The 12,905-nt window shown below is 42.0% G+C and overlaps 1 protein-coding gene across 1 annotated transcript in view; it reads left to right on the top strand.

Moving 5' to 3' along the window:
* GOLGB1 (golgin B1) overlaps positions 1-12,905 on the top strand; it is an 89,542-nt gene that overhangs the window by 75,110 nt on the left and 1,527 nt on the right. The window contains exons 15-20 of the mRNA XM_054713943.1: positions 810-988; positions 3,512-3,674; positions 3,860-3,997; positions 7,522-7,665; positions 8,679-8,776; positions 9,232-9,366. Of these exons, the coding sequence (XP_054569918.1) occupies positions 810-988; positions 3,512-3,674; positions 3,860-3,997; positions 7,522-7,665; positions 8,679-8,776; positions 9,232-9,366 (857 nt within the window). The remainder of the gene's footprint in view (positions 1-809; positions 989-3,511; positions 3,675-3,859; positions 3,998-7,521; positions 7,666-8,678; positions 8,777-9,231; positions 9,367-12,905) is intronic.

The following is a 12,905-nucleotide window of genomic DNA, read 5'->3' on the forward strand; positions in this document are numbered from 1 at the left end:
TGGGTGAAACAGATGTGTGTTCAAGACTCCCTCTTTGCCCAGATGTCCTGACATTTTTTCTTACTATCAAGCTTTTAATGAGTTGGGGATAAAGAGTTTAAAGATATATCTGGAATGTAGATAGGCAGTTCTGTTAATTAGAGTCAAGTCCATCATTACTGTATCATCATCATCACCACCACTAACTGTGTAACACATTAATTTTTTTGTTTCTCATAATCTTATGAGAGGTACTGTAATTATCTTCATTTTATAGGTGATGGAAATTAAGGCTTTAGAGGATGTGAGGAACATGTGTGTACAGGATAACTGATTCCAAAGCCTAAGTGCCCTTAACCACTGGGCATGGGCATCACTGCCTTCTTCATATCATAGTCATCAGCTAAGCTAGAGTAAAGGTTGACATCCATAACCCGGGCACATAGATAAATAAAAAAGCAGTCTGTGTTTATACTTTTTATTCTAGAGAGTTACCATTCACAAAGAAGCTATCGGTCCCTTATGTCTATCCCACATCAGAGTTGTAGATCGAGTCAACTTAGGACCTTGGGAGCCGGGGGGGAAGGGATAGAAGTTGCAGGAATGGTCAGGCCCTGCAGCCTTGATGGCAGCTTCATGGGATGATTCCCACAAGCTTGGCCACATATATTTCACCATTTTAGGGATTCATGCTGCAGTGATATGTCAATGAACTGTCAGGTGCTGATAGTCTGTGTGGTGTCTGACTGACTTAGTAGGGACCTGCTGATGACTTATAGCTGGGTGAATGAGATGTGATGAATAACCCTTTACTTTCCTTTTGGTTAAAGCTGAAGGAATTGAAGAATCTGCAGCAGCAATACTTACAGATTAACCAGGAGATCACTGAGTTACGTCCAGTGAAGGCTCAACTTCAGGAGTATCAAGATAAGACAAAAACGTTTCAGATTATGCAAGAAGATCTCAGGCAGGAGAACCTCTCCTGGCAGCGTGAACTACATCAGCTCAGGTATGATAATCTCTGCGTTTATATCCTTTTAGTTTTCTAATTTTTTAAAACTTTTTATTATGAAATAATTATAGATGTATATAGGAAGTTACAAAAATAGCACAGAGAATTCTCATGTACCCTCCACCCAGTTTCCTCTAACGGTCACATCTTAACTCTAATGCAACATTGACACCAGGAAATTGGCATTGATATGATTCAAAGACCTTATTCATATTTCACCAATTTTACATTCATTAGAGTATATGTATGTGTATAGTTATGTGCAGTTTTACCATATGTGTAGATTCATGTAACTACCACCACAACCCACATATACAACTGTTGCATCAACACAAATATGTCCCCTGTGCCACTAGTTTATAGTTACATTCTTCTCTCTCCCTGCTTTCCACCCTCTCATTCCTAATCTCTGGTCACCAGTAATCTGTTTTCTATCTCTATAATTCTGTCATTCTGAGATTGTTTTACAAGTGGAATTATACAGTATGTAACCTTTTGAAATTAGCTTTTTTCATGCATCATAATGCCCTTGAGCTCCATCAACTTTGTTGAGTGTGTCAATAGTTTATTCTTTTACCAACAAATTATATTTCATGGTATGAATGTATTGCTTTTAGCCATTTACCCGTTGAAGGACATGAGTGTTGTTTCTAAATTTTAGCTATTGTAAACAGTATATAGATTTTTATGTGGACAATAAGTTTTCATTTCTCTGAGATAATTGCCCAGGAGTGCAAATGCTAGGTTGTATGGTAAATGTAATGTTTAGTGTTTTAAAAAGCTACAACACTATATTCCAGAGTGACTGTACAATTTTATATTCATACCAGCAACACAAGAGTGATCCAGCTTCAATATTAAATGCTGCATCCTTGTCAGCATTTGATATTAACAGATATATAATGTTATTTTAATTTGCATAATAGCTAATAATGTTGAACATCTTATGTTCTTATTTGACAGTCATTTGTCCATTTTGATGAAATGTACATTCATGTATTTTATCTGTTTTTCTATTTAAGTTGTTAATTTTTTACTGTGGAGTTTTGAGAGTTCTTTATATATTCTAGATACAAGTTCTTTGTCAGACATGTGGTTTGCAAATATTGCTCCTAGTCTGCAGCTTCCCTTTCATCCTTCTCAATAAGATCTTTTTAATTTGGATTAATATAATTCATTGATTATTTTTCTCTTTATTCAGATTCAGCAATTTCTATTGTTCTTAATTTCACTGATACCTTTCATCCGTCACCTCCATTTTGCTATTGGGTCCATTGAGTTTGCTTTTTATTTTGCATATGGTATTTTTCAGCTCTAAAATTCGGTTCTTCTTTATATGTTCTATTTCTTTGCTGATGCTTCCTTTATTTTTATTTGTTTCCAGTATATTAGTAATTGCTTGTTGAAATATTTCTATAATGGCTGCTTTAAAATCCTTCTCACGTAATTCCAACACTGTCATCTCACTATTATAATCTGATGATTTTTTTTTTTTTTTGGTCAATCAAGTTGGGATTTCCCTGGTTCTCAGATTGTGACATCCTTTATTCTTTTTTTTTTTTTTTTTAAGGAAACTGATGGATTTTAAAATATATATATTTCTTTATTGATTTCAGAGAGGAAGGGAGAAAGAGAGATAGAAACATCAATGGTGAGAGAGAATCATTGATCGGCTGCCTCCTGCATGCCCCCCAACTGGGGATCGAGCCTGCAACCCAGGCATGTGCCCTTGGCCGGAATCGAACCCGGGACCCTTCAGTCCTCAGGCTGACGCTTTATACACTGAGCCAAGCCGACTAGGGCAACATCCTTGATTCTTTTTATGATAAGTTCAATTTTGGAAATTATGACTTGAAGTCTTATTTAAGTCTGCTTCAGTGGACTTCCACTGATACCACACCAGCAGGGGAAGGGGAACATTGCCACTTCACTGCCAGATGGAGGGTGAAGGCCAGTGGGCTCCCCACTCAGCCTCTATTGATAGCTCTAGAGAGAAGGGGTGCCCTGATACTGCCAGGAAGAGGTGGAAGTCTTGTCTCCCCACTTGTACTCCACTGACAGCACCATTAGTTGGGAAGGTTGCCTCATTACTGTTAGGTGAGAGTAGGAATCGGGGCTCCACACAAGGCCTCCATTGATATCACTATGGAGTGTGGAGAAGGTCAGTTTCGTTACTGGGCAGTGTCGAAAGTCCAGGCTCCTCACTCAGTCTCCCCTGACACTGCAGAAAGCGGATTGGGGGAGTGGCACATTGGGTAGTGCCCGAAGTCCAAACTTTCCTCTTGGCCTTTTCTGATACTGCCTCTGCAGGGACAGGGAGGAGCACTTCATTACCTTTTCATGGGAGGAGATGGATGTCCAGGTCTCACTTGTTTTTTCCACTGACACTGCAGTAGGGGTGAGGTCAGTCAGAGAGAGGCACCTCTTTACCACTAGGTGATGGTGATAGTTCAGGGTACATATGGAATTATCTTTCTCTCACAAGTATATTTTTGCTGTGATTATTTCATGTTTTTCTAGGATGGAAAAGAATTCCTGGGAAACTCATGAGAGGAGAATGAAAGAACAGTACCTTATGGCTATTTCAGATAAAGATCAGCAGATCAGTCATCTGCAAAATCTTATGAGGGAATTGAGATCTGCCTCCCAGACTGAGACCCTCAAAGTACAGTACCAAAGGCAGGTGAGTGATTCCAATGCAGATTGCTACTCAGAGGTAACCATTACCCTGGAAGCCTCAGCTTCATGCAAGCTAAGTGCCTGCTGGTCAGTATTCGGCAAGCCATTTCATGACTTCCTCTGGGGTGGACAGGGTTTCTGGAGGGAAGGAATTGTGAACAAGCTTCATCACCGTTTGTATCCTGGCAGGCATCCCCAGAGACATCAGCTTCCCTAGATGGGCCACAAAACCTAGTTTATGAGACAGAACTTCTTAGGACTCAGCTCAATGACAGCTTAAAGGAAATTCACCAGAAGGAATTAAGAATTCAGCAACTGAACAGCAGGGTAAGTCTTTCCTGTTAGACTGGAATTCAGTTTCTTATTTCCATGACTGGAAGCATTAAGGTAAGTAGATGATGATTAAACCTAGACTCCAGCTAAAGCATACCCTAGGGTACAGAAGTTTTATTTTTCTCAGAATAACTTGCATAAGGTGTTAGGATGAGGTTGGTCTGAGATAAATATAATGTACATAGAAAAGCAAGGTGCCTGCCTTATGTAGAAGGTACTATTAAAATATTGTTAAATTCAACTAATTGACATTGAAGAGACTGATAACACTATATACTTTGGCATAGAAATATACATTTTAAAAATACTTTTGTTGAGCCCTAGCTGGTTTGGCTCAGTGGATATAACATTGCCCCATGGACTGAAGGGTCCTGGGTTCAATTCCAGTGAAGGGCACGTACCTCCATTGCAGGCTCTATCCTGGCCCAGGGCCTTGGGGAAGGCAACCAATCTGTGTGTCTTTCTCATATTGATGTTTCTCTCTCTCTGTCTCTTCTCTCCCTTCCACTCTCTCTAAAAATCAATGGGAAAATAACCTCAGGTGAGGATTAACAAAACAAAAAAAAACTTTTGTTGATCCAAATGAATTGGTAAAATTGCAGACCCTTTGTTGGAATTGTCTTGGAGTTTTTAGAGGGGCTCCAGAGAAGCTCCTACCCAGTCCCTCTACCAGTTAGTCAGTTATTTCCAGAAAGTTCTGACCTTCATAGCTCTGTAACACTTTTCCCCCCATAAATTAGGCCCCGCCTCAACCCTGTTATATTTGCTCTCCTGAACATTAGACTGTGACTCTCTCTGGGCATTTATCTTTCTAGGACAATATTTTAACCTTTTGCACTCGGATGTCGAGTGTGACTCGACACGGTTAGCATCGGTAGCAGGAATCGAGAAAAAGCAAGCGAGTGCAAAGGGTTAAACTGTGGGGCTTGATGGGGAACCTGAGGCTGTGCCCCCACCTGGCACCAGGCTAGGGGACCTGAGGCTGCACCCTCGTCCTGCGGGGCTTGGGTGGGGACAGCCAGGTCTGGGTCTCACGCGATTTCGAGGCATGTGTGGGTGGATGGGGACTTGACTCTGGGTACCACGGCGCACCCCAGACTCTGATAGGAGGGAGAGTTCATATACATTTTACTAATTTTCTTTCATCTCTGACACTTCTATTATAGAGAAAGGGCAAATAGCAATATTAAAGTATTTCCTCTAATTAATTCCCTTTTAATGTGCACGAATTTTGTGCACCGGGCCACTTGTTGTAAATAATTAGACTTCTTCAGTTAGGGGGTTTGTACTCTTCTAGATATGTAAAAGAAAAGAGTTTTAGGATTTTTTTCAACGCTGAGGGATTTTGTTTGTTTGTTATGGAGTTTTTTGTTTTGTTTTGTTTTGTTTTTTGGTATGGTTTGTCTCCTGTGTTACAAAAAAGTTACTCCTTGCCTCAGAACCTAGTAGTTGTCATTATACCAAGCTATCTCTGTCTTTAAATTAGTTTGTCCTTTCCTTTACTAACTGTCCCTTCTCCTAAGGAAAATCCATAACTTGTTTAACTTCCTTGCTGAACTCTCAGTTGGGATACCATCAGGTAGCAGATAGAGCTCTAGACTTGGAATCAAGAACATACTTGAGTCCTGGTCTGCCATCTACCAGCCACATGATGTTAGGCAAATCACTGCTCATCTCTTTGTCATTTATATATGTCTCTCTCAAATAAGAGAATACTTTTGAAAGTGCTTTGTAAACTGAACATTGCTCTTCAAAGGTAAGGTTATTATGTTTTTCATTCTGGCTATGCAGATGTTTTTGTTATACCATGTAGATTTGTTCTAATTTTCCATATGCATCAAAAGTCCTTACCAGTCATCATGGTATCTCTAGAAAAGTATTATATTCTTTTATCTGAACATTGATTCAACTATTTTACTAAAAAATTAACCCAGAATACTTACCAAAAAAACAAAAAGGAGTACTCAGGAAAAGATTGAACACAAAGCTAGGCACACCAGTCTCCCTTCATGTGGTAGACAGTCCTACAGTGGGTACTTCGGAGAGACATCTCTGTGGTTATTAATGTATCTGGATGTTAATTATTACTAAACTTAAAACTTGACACCTACAAGTGAGGACTTAGAGTTCCAGGAGACCAAAGTCAAATCAATAAGTATAAACTCCAAAGAGAAAATTTTTTACTCAATATCCTATATAATAAAAGGCTAATATGCAAATCAACCAAATGGCGGAACCACCGGTCACTATGATGTGCACTGACCAGCAGGGGGCAGACACTCAACGCAGGAGCTGCCCCCTGGTAGTCAGTGCACTCCCACAGGGGGAGCGCCACTCAGCCAGAAGCTGGGCTCATGGCTGGCGAGTGCAGCGGCGGTGGCAGGAGCCTCTCCCACCTCCACAGCAGGATGTCCAACTGACCGACTTGGCCTGCTCCCACGGGGCCAAAGCCATCAGTCGGACATCCCCCGAGGGCTCCAAGATGGTGAGAGGGCGCAGGCCGGGCTGAGGGACCCTCCACCCCCGAGTGCACAAATTTCATGCACCGGGCCTCTAGTTAAAAATAATTTTCTGTATTTGACATAGTGGAAAAGGGATTGGGCTGCTTTGTCAGGTAATGAGTGCCCCTGACACTGATGTGTTCAAGGACAGACTGAATAATTACCTGTCACTCACGTAGCAGAGAAGAGTCCTGCTTTGAGTGACTGAAAGTTTTATACCTGTGAGAGTCTGTATTCCCAGTATAGTTTCTTACATGTATGTCAGCATATTAAGATCTATTCTATTTCCCCCTCTTACCACATATTCTAATTTTTTTATTCTATGTTCTTGGTAACTTGTAACTTTCTGCAGCGTTGAAAAATCTACCCAGAAAGATTGTATGAATTTTTTGATGACAGCTGTATCTCCAGCCATCTAGAACTCTAGGGGTTATAGTCATTTGTTAGTAACCTCATCTTGGACCCAAGCTACTGCCCTTCTCTTACATACCTGGGAGAGCCTCTCTTATTAGGTTTCTGCTTCCTGGTTCTTCAGTTAATGCACTGGGCACCATAAACAAAGTTTCTTGCTACTTCCCCCAACTTGTTTTCCTTTCTCATTCAAAAAATTATGAGTTTTCTCACTTTTTTTAAAAAAAATATATTTTATTGATTTTTTACAGAGAGGAAGAGAGAGGGATAGAGAGTTAGAAATATCGATGAGAGAGAAACATCGATCAGCTGCCTCCTGCACACTCCCTACTGGGGATGTGCCCTCAACCAAGGTACATGCCCTTGACCGGAATCGAACCTGGGACCCTTGAGTCCGCAGGCCGACGCTCTATCCACTGAGCCAAACCGGTTTCGGCATGAGTTTTCTCACTTTGAAGGAACACACAGTGCTATTGTTGCTATTATTGAAATAAAGGCCTTGCACTTAAAAAAAATTAAATCCTTTAAACTCAGGACAGCTAGCCTGAGTACTGTTTATAGTGAAACAGCCCTGTGGGATGGTGCTTATCCTGTCCTCTGTTTCAGTTTTCTCAACTACTCGAAGAGAAGAATACCCTTTCAATTCAGCTGTGCAATACCAGTCAGAGTCTTCGCGAGAACCAGCAGCACTACAGTGACCTTTTCAATCACTGCGCGGTCTTGGAGAAGCAGGTCCAAGAGCTGCAGGCGGTGAGTAAGGAGAAGTTGAGAGGCTGGGAAAAGTGTTATGAAACAGTGTCAATGAGAAAGTAAACGGGCAGCATTAACAAGGCTGCTGTGTGCAGGCTGAAGGTTAATTAGGTGTGATGGGAGGAAGAGAGAAGGGAATTATTAAATGGGAATCAGTTGTAGGAAAAATTAAAGAAGGGATTAAAAGAAAAAAGATGAGTGAGGTGGTAGGAGATAAATCAAAAAGGCGAGCAGAAAACAGTGATGATTGAGGCTTTTGTAATTCTGAAACTAGGAAAGTTTTTATTTTGCTTCAAGAAATAAGAAAGCTGTCGGAAGATTTGGACCTGAGGAGCAAAATAGGCAGAGCTGCCGGCCAGAGTGGCTCAGTGGTTGAGCATTGACCTGTGAACCAGAAGGTCACGGTTCGATTCGTGGTCAGGGCACATGCCCGGGTAACAGGTTTGATCCCCAGTGTGGGGTGTGCAGGAGGCAGCCGATCAATGATTCTCTTTCATCATTGATGTTTCTATCTCTCTCTTCCTTTCCCTTCCTTTCTGAAATCAATACAAATATATGTTTTTTAAAAATAGGCAGAGCTGTTGAGGGCAGTGGACAGCAGTTCATTGTTGAAGTTGGAAGAGATTGAAAATCATTATGGAGATAAATAGGGCATGGCAGGAGGAGAACAGGTTTGGGAGGGATTGTTGAGCAAGGGAAGGATCAGAGTAGCTTCTGGAAAATCCGTGAGCCTCTACTGGAAGAAAGCAGATTCAGTGTTAAACCTTTAAAGGTTAGAGGAGAGATTCAAGAATGGGAATCTGGAATAAAATTAATGAGAGTTTATGTAGGAGATTAATGTATTAGAGCTGAAGATTCTCACTTCTCAATCTGTACTTGAAGAGAATTATAAACAGAGGTATTTCTCTCCAACATTTCTTATTCTTTTTGATGTCAAGTGAGTTCTCCTTTTGCCCAACTACAGTTTCTTAAGCACTTTCATCACTGAATTGCTAAGCTTATTCTTCTTCTAGGGGCCATTGAGTTTGGATGTTGCTCCAGGAGCTCCCCAGGAAAAGAATGGGGCTCACAGGAAGAGTGATCCTGAAGAACTGAGGCAGCCACCGCTAAGGTAGGGAGGCAGCTCTCACCCCTGCAGCATGCATTACATACAAAGAAATTGGACAGTCGTCTAGATTGAACTGGAGTCCATTGTATGGATCTGATATATCGTCCTATCTTATTGGCCTCACAGAATTGATGTGAGGATTAAATAGTAACAATTCTAACTAACAAATTATGAAAAATTTGTAAAGCAAAAACAGTAGCACCATCACATACACACACACACCCACTAATTCTGTGGTATTCAAATGAAAGCTATTCAGTCAGTCCCTAAAATCTCTTAAGATATTATCTGCATCTTTATTTAATCACTCTACATCTATGCTTTTAATGTCTTATTTGTGTTTGAACAAGCTTCTATAAATTTTTCTGCTTTATAACCGTATGAAAACTTGGAATCCCTTGCATCAGCAACTGGGTTCTGCATCTAGTGATGCTGTTGGTTTTCCTTTTGTCCTGAAGTTTTTCGGAAGCCCAAAAGCAGCTGAGCAGCACTAAACAGGAGGTGAACGAATTGAGGAAGCTGCTGGAAGAAGAACGAGACCAAAAAGTGGCTGCTGAGACTGCCCTCTCCATGGCCGAGGAGCAGATCAGACGGTAAAGGGCTGAGGGAGACACCTGTTTTCACCTCTGGTCCTTTCTGATCACACTCGTGCACATTCCAGCGGCTGGACTTGGGAATAATTAGGATGTAATCCTCATATCGAGGCAGGTGCTCAGGGACTTTAGGGTCATTGTAGTCATGCGAGAAGACTGTACTTTTGGAATCTAGGAGGCCTGCACTTTCCAAAGCAGTTGTTCTTAGAGAATAATAATATCATCTGCCATTTATTGACAGCTTATTTCGTGTGGGGTGAAATAAGGTATCTTTTATATCCTAACAATAACTAGATGAGGTAGGTGTAGCATTCTTTAGAGAGCCAGTGAAATGGCATCCCCATTTCCTATCTGAGATCTGAATCAATTGAATTTTTTTTACAAAGATTAAAACATATGGGAGATTAAGAGACCACTTTATAAAGCTGACATAAAAGAATCTAGCTTTTGTTTGTTAGCAAATGCACTTCCTAACCCTGAACTTCTCCTCCCAGTCCCAGGCAGTGACAGGCCGGGTAGACTTTCCTTGCAGAAGAAGAACCCTCCCCTGTAGAAGTAGAACATTACAGCACGCCGTGCTTCTTGTGGGAAGTTTGCGCCAAGTGATTTGCAAGGACAGCTGTGCATCCCCAGTTCCTTATTCCCAACTCACCAGTCAAGAGAATCACTATGCATGAGAGAGTAGAGTGGCTGCGCTTATTTTGAGTGTCCCTTTCCATGGAAAGAAACATTAAAAGCAGACCCTTTATTATAAACGGGGTTAGGGGGGGCCACCTACATATATCGCCTCTTCCCTCAGAGAGTGGCATTGGTGATATTGATGGCTTGCAAAGTTTAGGTGGCAGAGGTGGCAGCCCCAGTGAGCAGGTCTTATTTGAGATACCTTTCTTTCCCATCCAGCATATTCACAGCTTCTTAATTTTCAAAACTCTTTTGGGCCTTGGTGGGCTCTTGAGGGATACCACACAGCCATACTGTCTCTGCAGGGCATTTTCAGGCCTGTGTACCCATGGCTGTTTCTCTGCCACTTGTTATGGACTTGCTTAGATCTGTGAAACTCAGCCCTTTGGGGGAAATCTCTTCCTCATGTGTAATGAACTGGTCCCAAGCCAACTTGAAACTGCTTTGTTCAGGGTGACTCTCAAAGTCTGTGGACAAGCCACATTAACCCAAGCTTAGCCCCTCCACAATTTCCTCTTTGGCCCTGATGTAGAATGGACATTGAGGTAGCCAATCAAGTACTTCTACCTAGGCCTGGTACTGTCAGTTTAACCTTAAAACTTCTTATGCGACTGTATTTGTGCGGAACTCAATGGACTTGCAATTTAAAAGCAGCCAGTACTGCCCTAACCGGTTTGGCTCAGTGGATAGAGCGTCGGCCTGCGGACTCAAGGGTCCCTGGTTTGATTCCGGTCAAGGGCATGTACCTTGGTTGCGGGCACATACCCAGTAGGGGGTGTGCAGGAGGCAGCTGATCGATGTTTCTCATCATTGATGTTTCTAACTCTCTATCCCTCTCCCTTCCTCTCTGTAAAAAAATAAAAAAAAATCTTTTTAAAAAATTAAATAAATAAATAAAAGCAGCCAGTACTGCCCTAGCTGGCTTGGCTCAGTGGATAGAGCATCGGCCTGCGGACTGAAGGGTCCCAGGTTCGATTCCAGTCAAGGGCACATGTCTGGGTTGTGGGCTTGATCCCCAGTGGGGGGTGTGCAGGAGGCAGCCAATCAATGATTCTCTCTCATCATTGATGTTTCTATTTCTCCCTCTCTCTTCCTCTCTGAAATCAATAAAAAATATTGAAAAAAAAAATAAATAAATAATAAAGCAGCCAGTACTCTTTGGCTCACCAGTACCTACATGTCATCCTTCCTCAGCCTTGCCTATAGAAGTTGACAGACTGACTACATAGTACCATAGACCATGCTGTTCCAGGTCAAGCCTGCCCCCAAAAAGTTTATCACATGGGGCAACAGACACTCAGCCTGGCTCTCAAGAGGAACAAGGCAGAATGGAGCAAGGCTGGGCTTTCCAGTTTTTCTTTCCAGACTCAAAAATCAGATTAAAGTATTCCTTGTCTCATGGAGGAAAGTGTGTGGCCTGCAAAGTGAAGCCAGGAGTAGCAGGCTGCTGGATATCCCTTCATATGGAGGAAAACCAAGAGTAAAGTGTTCCATTCTCCCCACCACAATTAAAACGTGTATCCCTATGGGCAAATGCTTGATCAGATGTGCTGTTACCTGCAGCCCCTTTGATACAACTCTTGTTTTTGTGAAGAAACCATTGAGTGGGTAAAGACAGCTTCATTACGTAGAGAAATTCCAGTATTAAATAAATAAGCAAATCAGAAAAAAAACCAGAAAGCAGTAAAGGCTTCAGTTCAGTTCAATTCTTGGCCACTTTTGCTCATTAGCCTTTAATAAATGAGAAAAAAATAGTGAGTTTCTCTGAGTCAAGTGTGATGTAGTGGGAAAAAAAAGAGCATGTTGTGATGGGGAAAAGGAGACATTTTTGGGGGGCTAGCAATCTGAATCTGTGTCAGTAACCTAATGCACCTTCTTGTTAGCCTATAGTCTAGTCCAGGCGTCCTCAAACTACAGCCCGCGGGCCACATGCGGGTGTTTTTGCCATTTTGTTTTTTTACTTCAAAATAAGATATGTGCAGTGTGCATAGGAATTTGTTCATAGTTTTTTTTAAACTGTAGTCTGGCCCTCCAACGGTCTGAGGGACAGTGAACTGGCTCCCTGTTTAAAAAGTTTGAGGACCCCTGGTCTAGTCACTGCCCCTTCTTTAATTATCTGGTCCTGCAAGACCTGTTTAAGTACTACCCCATTTTAGAGAGGCCATAAACCATGAACAATACACAACCCCCAGACGGAGTTATCAGCACTGGCGCCAGGCCAGGCCTTTAGGTGTGGTCTCACGGCCCCCATCCCAACACACGGGGCTTTTTGCAAAGCCCACAATAGGTCCGGAAGTCCCATCCCATATTTGGGAGACAAAGAAACCAAAGGGTATAAAGGGAAAGCTTCCTCCACATTGGCTTGCTCAGGATTTGGAAAGATACAGTCTCCCCTGAGTCCTATACTAGTGCATGTGAAACATCTGAAAATAAATGGTTTTTTCCTGTGCCTCCAGTACTCTTGCGTATTTTTCGGTCGCCTGGTAAGTTCTGTAACAGTTGTCTAGAGATGGGTGTGTGCTTTGAATTCTGCTCTACCTCTCACTGGCTGTGCCACCATGGACAAGTAATTTTACCTCTTCAAGCCTTACTTTGAAGGAAGTAACACCAGCCTCAAAACCTGAAGATTAAATGGATATAAAGCACCCAGTCCAGCATCTGATAGGCAGTAGGCAGTCAATTTCTGGTAGTTTATCACCTTTACTGTCTGCCTGGACATCCTTGCATGGGCACAGGGGTGTGAGAGCAGCCTTTGCTGCAAGTCCCTTGTGCTACATCACGTGGCAAGATGACTGGGACGACTTCTGATCACCTCACTTGCTATGAACCGATGCCATGCTTCTTTTTTCCCAACACAG

The sequence above is a fragment of the Eptesicus fuscus genome, chromosome 3 (assembly GCF_027574615.1).
Source record: "Eptesicus fuscus isolate TK198812 chromosome 3, DD_ASM_mEF_20220401, whole genome shotgun sequence".
Taxonomy (NCBI): domain Eukaryota; kingdom Metazoa; phylum Chordata; class Mammalia; order Chiroptera; family Vespertilionidae; genus Eptesicus; species Eptesicus fuscus.